This window comes from Pelophylax lessonae (genome assembly GCF_965119305.1).
Source record: "Pelophylax lessonae genome assembly, chromosome: 12".
NCBI lineage: Eukaryota > Metazoa > Chordata > Amphibia > Anura > Ranidae > Pelophylax > Pelophylax lessonae.
Genome location: NC_138779.1, coordinates 94,898,146 through 94,912,267, shown reverse-complemented (window position 1 = coordinate 94,912,267; position 14,122 = coordinate 94,898,146). Strand labels below are relative to the sequence as shown.

The 14,122-nt window shown below is 43.6% G+C and overlaps 1 protein-coding gene across 1 annotated transcript in view; it reads right to left on the bottom strand.

Annotated features, from left to right (window-relative positions):
- Positions 1–1,423: 1,423 nt before the first annotated feature.
- LOC309568635 (immunoglobulin superfamily member 1-like) overlaps positions 1,424–14,122 on the bottom strand; it is a gene marked incomplete at both ends in the record, with an annotated part of 129,625 nt that continues 116,926 nt past the window's right edge. The window contains 2 exons of the mRNA XM_082274356.1: positions 1,424–1,501; positions 4,004–4,173. Of these exons, the coding sequence (XP_082130482.1) occupies positions 1,424–1,501; positions 4,004–4,173 (248 nt within the window). The remainder of the gene's footprint in view (positions 1,502–4,003; positions 4,174–14,122) is intronic.

Genomic DNA, 14,122 nt, shown 5'->3' with positions numbered 1-14,122 from the left:
TGATATCTACTAGCATGCTAGAAGCTTTATTATATGTTTTCACCAATTAGTGTGGTTTCTTATTGTATACCACGTTTCTGAAAAGTCCACAGCTTCAGTGTTTGTAACTGCTGAATTGTATTTTTTTTCTAGATTGAAGTGATCCATTAACCACATACTTGTTCTGGTTTAGTGAGTAATCAAATAAGAACAGGCAATAATAATATAATAACCAATAATAATAATAATAATAATAATAATAATAAAATAATAGCCAGGCAGCTAACATTTACAGAATGAGAAGTCAGCAGACTCCATGTCTCTGCCAATTAAGGTTTTCTTTTAGAGTCTGTTCACACCAGCAGGTTCCCAATATGATCTATTATAATATGCGCCAACTGGTGTGTGTTGTGTTGAGCGATGCAATACATTGTTACAATGCATCATACTGTTTTCTATTTTCTATTTAAAATGTATTGGAATTATGGAAACATGCTGTGAGCAGGGAACATGGAATTGTGATCAACGCAGCTCAATGCTTCTCATGTGAACAAGCACTAGGGCCCTGCTATGTTATGCCTTAGCCTGAAATGGCTTATTAAATAGATTGCATGCAGCATCACAGTAAAGCTAATAAAGCCTCTAATATAATTTTCTGTAACAATAAGGCAAGTTTGGTATATTTTTAGATATTTGTAGATCTATTTACTTAAGTTAACTGATCACATGACCTGTGAAAGTCCTGTGACCGGCCTTTCATCCAATAATGGAGTTCTCTCTGCTGCATTAAGCAATGGCTTCCAAATGGACAATGGTAGCATTCCCATTATATATATATATATATACACTGCCTGACCAAAAAAAAGTCGCCACCTGGAATTAACTAAGCAACTAACTAAACTAAGCATACAGTAACTATCGTATTGGATAGGTATTTCATGTGCCCAAAGAAAGAGGTCAGCTGACTACCTGAATATACTGAATTACCAGATTATTCCATCAATGGATTTTTTCTTCCCTGATGGCACGGGCATATCCCAAGATGACAATGCCAGGATTAATCGGGCTCAAATTGTGAAAGGGTGGTTCAGGGAGCATGAGACATCTTTTTTCACACATGGATTGGCCGCCACAGAGCCAATAACTTAACCCCATTGAGAATCTTTGGGATGTGCTGGAGAAGGCTTTGCGCAGTGGTCCGACTCTCCCATCATCAATACAAGATCTTGGTGAAAAATGAATGCAACACTGGACGGAAATAAATCTTGTGACATAGCAGAAGCTTATCAAAACAATGCCACACTGAATGCGCACTGTAATAAAAGCGAAAGGCGGTCCAATGTGTGTGACCTTTTTTTTTTTGGTGGCGACTTTTTTTTTTGGCCAGGCAGTATCTTTATATATATATATATATATATATATATATTTTTTTTTTTTGCAGAGTTTACAGCTCCTCTACGTTGTCACCAGCGCTGGCAATCTCATTATCTTCCATTACATGCTCTGTCTTCATTATTACCATCTAAAAGAGAGACATTATATTATTAGAGTAAATATGTGCTGTAAAGACAATAGTGGAGAATAATATATTAATTACAATAACTGACATCATTGGTCAACAAAGGTATACAGTATATAGTATCCCCACGGACCCACTTCGATTCCATGCGGCCGTGCTTACATGACACTGTCTACCTATTTTTAATAATATCTCTGTAAGTGTGATACATTGTATTTTTAAGTAAATTACTTTCAACAGTAATTCACTATGAGTCCTCTCCATTGTTTTTAATATAAATCACTCTGAGAGTTGGGAGCTGGGAACCACCACAAGTCTTAAAGTTTGGTTTCCAACAAGTCGCGGTCTTCCAGCTGGAATTCACGTTATGCGCTTATGATCCCCCATGTGGGATCTATAGGTCTGGTTTGCGGCCACTCTTTTCTTTAGGAGCACGTTTTTCACAGAAACACTTTATGCATATTTAATCTGCACAAGGACACTTTTGTTTTGCTGAGTTGGATGGGAACACTCAGCTTCACGTAAGCTCTTCATATGAACTTTTGATCACTATTTTTTTGAGTAGTGAAGGAATAGATTTGTTTTACATTATTTCACATATGAAACATGAATTATTTGTTATAATTTTGGTTGTGCACTTTAGCTAAAAAGCACTTGGTATGCACTTTTGTATTATCGTTCACCTCTTGAACAGTATAATGTAGCACAGTATTTTTATTTTGAATTGTAGCGGTTCACTTAAAGGGGACATCATCCATTAGATGCAGCAAACATTTGTGATTATATATATCAATGTTTGTATTCACTGTGAGAAACTTGAGATAGCGCACCATCAATACTTTTATTTTATTTGCTATGTCCTAGTATTCAAGGAACATTTTGGTGCAGCAGTTTCATTATAAGTGTGGCTAAACGTGACCCTTAGGAATTTAAATTCATTTTTTAAAGGGTTGATGAGAGACTAAAAAAATGAATTTCTAATGTATAAATTTATAAGGAAATATGTATTCAATATTGTAATGGGAAATCTATCCACTCTATGAAAAATTGTTCACCCTACCTACCATTAGTAGATGACTGTACAGACTGTTACCCTGCACATTGTTAGTCTAGTTATGGTTTCTTGTGCAGAAAATTATTTATTTGTGTTAATGTTTAAAAGCAAGAAATATGGTATTGCAATCTTGCTAAAGAACTGTATGTACTATTTTTTTTAGAACTTTTTATACCATCTGGTACTGATATCACTTTCTCTTCTTATATCTCTATTTTGTAGAATAATGCAGGAGAAGATGGTGTTATATAAACAAGTAAAACATTTTAACTGTGGGTTGGAGGTTGAAGGTATGGGTAGGATTGGGATTTGTGAGGCATTGTGGGCAATGGAGGGGCACTACTCAGGAATAAAATAATGGAAAAAAGCAGTTGAAAACAGAACCAGAGGGAAAACTTCAAATTGTAATTTCAAAACGATAAAAATGCAATATGTAGCACCCTCCTAGGTAGGTGCTGGAGAGAGAGAGTATCGTTTTGGATCCTTTCTGCTTACCAGAAGGATTGCCAGGTAAATCCATATTGTTCTCTGCCTACCAGAGAGCAGGATCTGCTAGTGAGGTCTGCTCATTGTGCTCAGGTGCAGCTCAGTTTGTCTGAAGTGTTTCACACTGGTCCAATAGGGAGGCATATTGGACAGTGGGGGGAAACCTGACACAGGCATTTAGTACAGCCCTGGTGATTGGCAGAGGAAAGTGCCTCGGTGCATGCTGGGATATAGTATAAATGGCAAGAGCACATGTGCTCGGGGTCTTTCAGCTGGAGAGCAGAGTCCCAGAGGGAGGGGGCGGCTGCCTCCTCTTTTGTCAAAGTTGCCATACGGCCTCAGGTGGTCGACCTGAGGGCCTTAAGAGCTAGAGAGGAACTGAACCCAGAGGTCCTGCAGAGCTGACTGGATGGGAGACACTGGAAGGATCTGATTCTGCATACAGTGAGTATAGATCTGTGTCGAGGGGCCTGACCTGAGGGGGCCCATCCCTGCAGCTAAAAGAGTCAGTGGATGAGTGTCAGTAAAGGGGATGCTAGAGAGTAGCCTGAAGATAATGTAGTTCACCAAGTCTGTTGCTGGAGAAAGAGCAAGGAGACTTAACCCTTTCCATACACCTGGCAGTATGGTCAAAGCAGTGTGACTGTTTCCCTCTACTAAAATGGTGAGGCCATTATGTCCTTATCAACTGTAAATAGTTCCAGTTTCAGTATTCCACTATTCCCTTCTCCCATCCAAGTTCCACAATAAATACCAAAAACCAAAACCCCTGGACTGTTTATTGAGTAATGAGCCATTGGGAGTAAGGATGAATGAGTGAACTGTACCCTAAGTGACTGTCTGCAGGTAATCAGAGGAGGCCCAACAAGTCATCACACAGCAAGCTCTATGGGGACAGATGCTACAAATCAATAGGATTCCCTTAGACCAACAAACAATTAATCTTAAATATTGCGCTGTCTAACCTCTGAGTACTCCGACTCTTCTGGTGGCTTTCTACGGAGAGGTGGAAGTTCAGGAAGACTTTCTTCAGTTTTCTGAAATTTGTTGAAATGTATCACTAAGATGACACCCAGAAGAATTAGGACCAGTGCTGAGATAAAGATCCGTATGATGTTCACAGTTGTGTAATCAGCTTTTTGGAAGAGAATAGAACAGAAATCATTAGGGAAATATGTAATATCTTTACGCTTTTATATTAGGACATCATAAAAAGCAATGATGATAAGTAATGACCCATAATAACCAACTGTTTTTCACTTTAAAATAATTGATACTTCGATTGGCTGCTATGAGTTACAGCACTATCACTTATTAAAGAGCAGAATACACTTTTAGAACATATTCATAGAGCAGTAATTATGTCATTGGCAAGTGTTCGGAATGTTTTTTAGACCTCACACATAGACACAGATTTCTAATTTGTGACAATCTTTTTAACGGCAAAACTACAATACTGGTGACAAGTTTCCAAGCTGCTTTTGGTAACACAAAGCCCTTGGAAGAAGGAATAGTTACAGTATGTACAATGTACAGGTCTTTTTGAAAACGCCCACTATTAGGGTGAAACGCGTTGACGTATTTCCGGCGTGGTAGCCACGTAACGTCACTTCCGGTCGGGCTTCCTGGTCTCGGTGGAACGCACGCCAACAGCGGCGTTTCCTGCATTGTAACATCGCCATTTTTTCATGCTTATTTTGTAAGTACCTTCTAAAGTGTGGGGGAATAAATATATTTATTGAACATACTATACTATTGGCCCCTTTTTTCATCCACATATACCGGGAAAACACCACCTTTATCCCAATGGAGCGATCCTAACCTGGATGAGAACTTGGAGCACGGACGCTGCAGTCCCACGATTATACCCAATACGCTGAGCCATCCATTTTGTGGTGAGTAGGGGACCTGGAGGGTCACTCATGTGGACACCTAGTACACCTGGATGGATATGCATTGGAGCACTTTATCCACTTGCACTAAAGAAATAAGCTTTTGCACTTGAGCACTTTCTTTGAATTCATTAAGAGACTATATTTTATATTAAACGTTTATTGTTTATATATAATTTATATATGGTCCTTTATATATTGATTTTATATACTTTCTTATATTGATTCACTTTTATTGTTTTAATATTAGTTGCTAGCGCTGTTTTAATCAAATTTCACACATTTTACCAACATTTGCTTTGGATGCACAGCAGCTGCACTTTATATGATATAATCACTATCACTAATTTATTGTTTGTGTTGAGCGCTGTTTAAGTTAGTTTGCATAAACAATGTACAGTAATCCTCATTTTTTAGGAGTGTAGCTAGACAAGGCTCCTCATGGTGCCTTCTTATAGAACCAACTTGAAAGGGGTTTTGGCACTGCCCTATCTCCACAATAATTTGAATCTGACCCACTCCTTGCCCTGTATCAGGAGAGAAGAAAAAAAACTGGCTTTGTATGTTTTGCCTTATGTAATAACCTATGTAGTTGCTACAGTCAGTTTGGGATATGAAAATGACCAGTTAGATCAGCCTTTCTCAACCTTTTCAACACAGAGGAACCCTTTAAATAAATTTCTGGTCTTGGGGAACCCCTGCTAAAAATGAAAAATCTATTTAGTGTGACAGCCAGTACTCCTTACTCTTGTCATCATTGGGAAGAATTACCCCCTAACAGATAGCTCAAAGGAACAATGGTGTCATTGGAAACTTATCTGAGAGGCAGAAATTGCCTATTGCTCAAGGAACCCCTAGCAGGGGCATGGCCGGGATGTAGTAGATGCCGAATGTGTCTCGCTGGAGCTCCGCTGCATCCGATTCTATCCACATCCATCCGTGGCCTATTTCTCCCCGGATTGCGGTGGTTTTGCCCCTCATCGGGATCCCAGCGCAGGCCCTGCGGCCTCAGCGGGCGTCCCAGCCGCGAGGCGCATGCGCGGCCGCCGCCATTTTGACTGTCTCAGCGGTGTCCTCTCCCCCTTCCTCCTCAGCTGTCTCGGCTGCTCAGTTACCAGCACGTATGGTGGATCCTGGCGGGATGGCTGCCGGGGGTGCACGGGGAGTAGGGCTCCTCCGGTCCCACACAGGGCTCTGCTGGGCCATCGGAGAGGCTTGCTCCAGGAGGGGACATAACAGCTCCTATACTTGCCGCCATTGACGGCTGTAAAACTGTACTCATGCTCTGCATAGACCACCTGGCATCCGAGTGCACTTTAATAAGTCATGACCTTGACAAGATAAGGGGGCGCCTGACGGGATCTGAGGAGCGCAGCTCGGAGGTGGAGGACGTTACTGCGCCCCACTCTGCTCAGCTTATTGCCCACCGGGGGCCCCCCACGTCTTTTTTTGGTGCAGTTTCTAAACTTTCATGACCGAGATAGAATACTCACTGAGGCCTGAAAGAGGGGAGAGCTGCAGTATGGAAATGGGATAATCATGTTGTTTCCTGACTTTTCTGTGGAAACCCAGAAAAAATGCAGATCCTAAACTGAGGTCCGCAAGCGCCTGAGGGCCAAGGGCCTGAAATATGGGATAATGTATCTGAGCAAGTTGAGAGTGGACTACAAAGGCTCTTCCATGTTCTTTGAATCGGCAGGAGAGGCTGCGGACTGGCTGGACTCAATTTAAGGTACCTGAATGCTTTTCTTTTTTCTTTACGTGCGGACTCCTGGTATGCGGTGAGCCATGTGCTGTCATCTGCCTATGGATCTGGAACATGTTTGTCCTTCCTTCTTCCCTCTGTTTTTGGGGTCTGCAATTTTTTGCCTGTTTATTATGTATTCGGTCTGACCAGACCACCGAGGTTGAGCAACCCTCCCCACCCCCCACACACACCTGTACTCAATCAGTGTCCACCATCAAGTGGATATAGGAGGAGTCCCCTGTAGTGCATTTGCACATCTTTCCCAGCAAGGAGTATTATCTCCAAGGGTTAGAAAGGCTGGATTCATCTCTTTTTCATGGATAGTGTAGGACCCACTGATAATGGGGTACTTTGACGCAGTAGTGGGCTTGAGCACGATATGGCCATATGGTGGGACCAAATCCCCATTTTTATTTATGGATTGTCTTCAGATTTGGTAGTAATTTCTTTTGCATTTGCGCGCTATTCTTTTTTAATATACATGTCTTTTGGTTCATAGCTGCAGCAGCTTTAGAAATACATGGGTATGCTCCCCCAAATTTTTTCCCTGTTTATTATGTATTCGGTCTGACCAGACCACCGAGGTTGAGCAACCCTCCCCACCCCCCACACACACCTGTACTCAATCAGTGTCCACCATCAAGTGGATATAGGAGGAGTCCCCTGTAGTGCATTTGCACATCTTTCCCAGCAAGGAGTATTATCTCCAAGGGTTAGAAAGGCTGGATTCATCTCTTTTTCATGGATAGTGTAGGACCCACTGATAATGGGGTACTTTGACGCAGTAGTGGGCTTGAGCACGATATGGCCATATGGTGGGACCAAATCCCCATTTTTATTTATGGATTGTCTTCAGATTTGGTAGTAATTTCTTTTGCATTTGCGTGCTATTCTTTTTTAATATACATGTCTTTTGGTTCATAGCTGCAGCAGCTTTAGAAATACATGGGTATGCTCCCCCAAATTTTTTGCCTGTTTATTATGTATTCGGTCTGACCAGACCACCGAGGTTGAGCAACCCTCCCCACCCCCCACACACACCTGTACTCAATCAGTGTCCACCATCAAGTGGATATAGGAGGAGTCCCCTGTAGTGCATTTGCACATCTTTCCCAGCAAGGAGTATTATCTCCAAGGGTTAGAAAGGCTGGATTCATCTCTTTTTCATGGATAGTGTAGGACCCACTGATAATGGGGTACTTTGACGCAGTAGTGGGCTTGAGCACGATATGGCCATATGGTGGGACCAAATCCCCATTTTTATTTATGGATTGTCTTCAGATTTGGTAGTAATTTCTTTTGCATTTGCGCGCTATTCTTTTTTAATATACATGTCTTTTGGTTCATAGCTGCAGCAGCTTTAGAAATACATGGGTATGCTCCCCCAAATTTTTTGCCTGTCTGCATTGTGACTGCCTATGCTGAAATCCTTTGCTGCATTCTGGATCTATGCTGTTTTATCCATGGACCTTGTGTCGGTGGCCATCGGGCGGGATTTCATCCATGGGAGCTCCAAGACTTAGACACTGTTGAAAAGTTAAACTTTTGTGACTGTTTTACGCTTTTTCTTTTTTTTCCCTTTTGTAATTTTTTTTGGGGGGGGGCGTTTTTTCTTCCCCTCACTTTTTTGCATATTTTTTTCCACTTTTTGCGGTCTGCGACTGCACTTTTCCTCTGTTTTTTTGTAGAGGACTTGAACTGACTGTCTGCCTAGTTGGGCGGTCTTTGTGGATGGTGCTCTATGTTGGCTGTCAGTGTTTGACCTAGCCACAGGCCTACAAATATGGTTATGGATTTTGGGCATAGGCTGAATACAGGGTTTTGTGTGTTTGTTCTACTTGTTTTAGATATTGCAGCAGGGTTAGTTTTTTAAAGGCTCCAGGCTCCATCTAGTGGAAGCACCATGTATACTCATCTCAATGTATTACTTTCAGTCATGGTTTTGCTGGAGGGTGGGGACTGTGCCTCGTGCCGGTCTCTGCTTTCCTGGTCACCTGACTGTTTTGCCTTGTCGCTGAGTTATGGCTGGGTTCCTTAATATAATGTCCTGGAATGTACGGGGTCTTAATGATAAAGTGAAGAGAACAGCAGTGCTTAACTATATTAAAAACACTAGGCCTCACATTATCCTCATCCAGGAGACTAATTTGGATGGGGGCAGGGTACTCTCCCTGAAAAGGCAGTGGATTCAGCGTATGTTCCACACTACGTATTCTACATATGCCAGGGGGGTGTCTATTCTGCTTGGTTAAAGTGTGCCCTGCTCCATTCAGAAAGTGATTACTGATCCTGGAGGACGATATGTTATTGTAGTGTTGGATGTCCATCAACATACGATGGTGATAGTGAGGGTCTACCTGCCACCGCCCTTTCAGCCGCAGTTTTTGACTGACCTCCGGTGACCTTGGCTCCTTCTATGCACCTCCCCCTACTCATGGCGGGGGATTTCATTTCTATCCTGAATGGCAGACTGGACACCTCTAATCCGCGGAGACTGGCTACTCCGGAATTTGTATATTGGGTCGCCGCGACATCTTACGGAGCTCTGGCGATGGAAGAACCCTGGGGTGCGATGTTACTCCTGCTGGTCTGGGTCACAGCTGGTCACAGGATGGCATCCAGGATAGACCTGGCTTTCGTGAATGCGAGTTGCCTGAGTCTGGTGCAGACTGCTGCATATTTAGCAGGTGGTCTGACGGACCACAGCCCCTTGCTGTTAACCCTCTCATTAACTGACAGGGGTGGGAGGGGTGCATGGCGCCTATCCCTGGGCTGGTTACAGGTTGAGTGGGTGACACAACAGGTGGAGCCTCAGGTGTCTGCATATTGGGGAGGTGGTGTGGGATACTTTTAAAGCTGTCATGCAGGGGCATTACATTTCTGCCATCAAGGCGGTCTGTAAAGAGGCGAATGCAGAGAGAGAGAAGCTTCACAACTTGAAGTGCGCAGGCTGGAGGAGGAATACGCGGCTGCTTCTGGGGCCGATGCTTACGTGGCTCTGGAGGTGGCCAGATGACAATTAGTTTTATTGGATACCAATTTTGCACACACTAACATACAACATAGAGCGGAGTCACTCTTTGAGAAGGGAGACAAGATTGGTAAGCTGCTGGCTTTTCTGGTGGCGGACCAGTGGGCACCAGTCAGTGTCCCTTGTGTTAGATCACGAACTGGAGATCTGATCAGGGACCCTGAGGCTATCATGCAGATCTTTGTTGATTATTATTCTGAGGTATACTCACCCTTGCCGGCGTATGACCAGGAGGAGCTGGCGCAGCTCCTCTCTGCTCTTCCTGTGCCGGTTTTGGAGGAGGATGATGGGGCCTGGCTGAAGAATGACATTACTCTGCGGGAGATTGAGGCAGCTATTCTCTCCCCCCCCCCCCACAAAACTTCTGGTCTGGATGGGTTTCCAGTGGAATGGTGTCGGCAATACTTGGACTCACTGGCGCCCAGGCTTCAATCCCTGTATGCTGGGTGTTTTGAACGGGGGACGCTGCAGGGGTCCATTTTGGAGGCGTATGTGGTTCTCCCGCCCAAACCGGGTAAGGACCATACTCTCTGCTCATCTTAACGTCCCATAGCACTGCTTAATGCAGATTTGAAAATCCTCACAAAGGTCTTGGCTACCAGACTGGCCGTGGTACTCCCCTCCCTTGTGGACATAAATCAGACAGGCTTTATGACGGGCAAATCCACGGATACAAACCTGTTTACTAATTTGCAAATCAACCATACTTCGCTGGGGACTAGGGCGGTGGTGTCGCTGGATATAGCCAAGGCTTTTGATTCAGTGGATTGGACCTACATGGGGCTGGTGTTGAGGCGCATGGGGTTTGGTCCAAAGTTTTGCAAATGGATCTCCCTTCTCTACTCTGCGCCCCAAATGGCGTTGAAGATTGGGTCTTTGATTTCCTCTTTCTTTGTGGTGGGTAGTGGTATCAGACAGGGCTGCCCTCTGTCGCCCTTTCTGTTCTCCTTGATGATAGAACCATTGGCCATAGCGCTGCGAAGGTCGGAGCGTTAGAGGTTGGTTCCATTAGGGAATGCCTGGCGCTCTACTCTAATGATATGTTATTGTTTCTGAGGAACCCTGGTCAATCCCTACAGGCAGTCTTTAAAATTTTGGATACTTTTGCTAAATTCTCGGACTCAGGGAGAACTGGGACAAGTCCACAATTCTACCACTTGCCGCTTCAGTGGGTTACCAGTTTTACGTATCTGGGAGTCCGGGTCTCTGCGAGAGTTGCAGGCTACCTTAGTTTGAATCTACTGCCCCTGCTGGATGTCCTTAAACGGAGAACGGAGGTTTGGACAAATCTGCCACTGTTGGTTTTGGGGCATATAAACCTTATTAAAATGAAAATACTTCTGGTCTTTTTGTATTTTCTCCGGAATTCCCCTGTGTGGGTCCCCCGTTCCTTTTTCCGCAGGGTGAATGGCCTGATAGGCTCCTTTGTCTGGGGTAGTTCTCCTCCTAGAATAGGCCTGAAAGCGCTTCAGGAGCCATGGGGACAGGGGGGACTCGCTTTGCCTAACTCGTATAAGTACTTTTTGGCGGGACAAGGGGTATTTGCACGTAGGTGGCTTCGCGGTGATGATGGGGATTCTACCACAGTGTTGGAGGCGGCTGTTTTGGGCTTGTATGAGAGTCTCCGTCTCTCCCCGTCAGGCTTGCTCGCATTTACCCGGGATCTTCGGCTGAATGTTGGCGATGCTCTCATGCTCTGGCAGATTTTGGGCATATTTTCTGGCAATGCCCGGTGGTTCAGGATTTCTGGACTGCTGTGCTGCACTGTATTGCAGAGGTGACGACTGTACCGGTTCCTAGAACTGTAGATGTTTGCCTGCTGGGGTTAGTTGACAATTTGGTACGGACCAGGGCCCTCCGTACATTATTAAGCTTACTGCTATTTTATGCTCATAAGGCCCTGCTCCTACACTGGAAGAGACCGATGGCTCTGACTGCCCTCTTTTGGAAGGGTCTAGTGAACAAGGTGACTCGACATACTTAAGTAGAGGTTGTCCAAACAAGTTTGACAAGGTCTGGAAGCTGTGGCTGGACAGCCCGGCCTCGACCGCCTGCTGAACGGAGACAAGTATCATTTTTGATGTATGCATAGATTGGTGATAAGAGTGTGCTGCTGACTGATTTTCTGCATCCTCGTAGTACTATTGTAAAGCTGTAAGCGTGTTGGAAATCTACTGAGGTGTTTATAGCCTCTCTATGAGGCTCATCCGTCCATTATGATGGGCTTGATGGGTAGAGCCTGGGTTGTTGGGTGGTGTGGGTGGGGGATGGGGGAGGGAAGTGTGAAGGGGGGGGGGGGAGGGGGGTTTACTAGCTTGTTGCTAGATTTTTTTTTGCTCGGTTTCTTGTGTGCTTGTACTCGCCCTGCGTGGCGACTGAGTCTTGTTTTTGTCTTTTTCTTTTTTTAAGTGCCGGTTCACACTTGTGTGATGCGGGAACGCTGCGAATATGCAGCGTGTTCCCGCATCGCATCCGCACCTCTGGCAGTTCACACTGCCATATGCGATACGCAGGGGGTGTCAATTAAAAGTTAACGACACCCCCAGTTGCGATCGCATTTTGCAGTGCGATCTGCAAGTTCGCACAGAATCGGATCGCACTAGTGTGAACCACGATGCGATCCGATTCTACTGCGGCTAAAAAAAGCCTCATGTGCGAGTTTAGTGCGGATATGGTTCGAATTCAGCCATACAAAGTGTATGGCTGAACTCGCACCGCACATGAGATCGCATGTAATTTAGGAGCAGTGCACTCTGAATTACATGCGATCTCCGCAAGCGAACAAGTGTGAACCAGCACTTAATCAATAAAAAGAAATTTATAAAAAAAAAAGGAACCCCTAGCAACCTCAGGAGGAACCCTAGTTGAGAAAATCTGAGTTACTGTAGATTGTGACACATGCATATGATTGAAGAATGTATACAATACTGTAGGACTCAGGAAATCATAAACAATAGGACTGAACCATTTTGCTGCATCTTACATTTTATCAACTCTGCTGCAGCGTGAAAAATATTTTCATAAAATTAGGTTATGTTTACTTGCATAATTACAAAACATTGGCTCTATAATAAATATGTCAAATTTTATTTAGATCTGGATTTTACATTTAAAAATGGGAACACCAGATGTTGGATGAAGGAAAACAAAAGTGAATCAACTTGGAAAAATGTGGCCAGTGATCTGATGGGTGTCAAATGGCAAATGGGTAAACCAATCACCTGCTACATTTTGAAAATGTAAAAAATAAAATAGTCAAGGCCTTGTCTATCAAAGTGTCTGAAATGGGAAAAGCTTTTCTTGTCTAGAGCAACCAATGTGATGTTTCCTTTGTTTTAAACTGCACTAGTAGAATTAATGGATAAGTTCACTTTAATAAAATAAATAAATGCACATTTTTTTTTTTTGGCAGGTAAAAAAAAGTGCATTTTATAATTTTTTTTTTTTTTTAGGAGCCTGTAAAGCATTGCATCAGCGAGATTGCTGGTGGTGCCATGCAGGTCTCCTGCAGACTTGTCAGTTTATCTGTGTGCCTGTACATCCCGTATGGACAAGCAGATACACTAACAAAAAGGATTTAATAAACTACCATGATGTTCCACAGCGCCGTGGTAGCTCATTGAGAACTACAAACCGACATCTGCAAAGGACAAACAGAGCTGTGTGAATGAATGACGCAGCCGTGTGGGTGGAGCCCTGCACAGCCACGCTTAGTTTCAAAAACTTCTCCCCATACTGCTGCCACAGGGAGAGGGAGCGACTGCAGCAGTGGGAACATGTTATATGTTCCACCCTAGGAAATGGGTGGAACATGTAACATGTTCCCAAATGTGAATTTATTCTTTAAAGTTTATCCTAAACTAAAATTCAGTTCAGATTCAGTACTTGGATAGGTTAGGGAAAGGTTAGAACCCATCATTTTTGTCTCAATTTGTTGCCATGCTGTTTCATTGGAAAAACCTACCTCCATTTTCAAGACATCTCTCCAAAGTGAGGGTGTATCGCCTCTTACACAGTTGTCTGAACAGATGTGGAAAAAACTTCTCTATTCCTTGTCCAGTGACAACTGCTAAATATTGGGCTACCTATCATTTTCTGCCCCATGACAAAGGTCACCAGAACTCGTAGAGGATGAATCTCCCCAGCAGGGACACAGATGGCAATAAAATCCCAGCAGAGTATCATGCTTTACCTAGTCTATGCTAAACTTAAAACAGAACTGCAGTATTTCAGCCACTTTCTAAAATGTGCTGGCTTCCCATGAGTTAAGCTCAATGAAGTGCATAACACTTCATGGAATTATCGCTTTAAGTTACAACATACATTTTTACTGAGCACTGGTAGCATAGCTATTGCTATACTTTCAATGCTTTGTTGCTAAACTTTCTGGTCTCAGCTCCAGCATCTGCAAAGT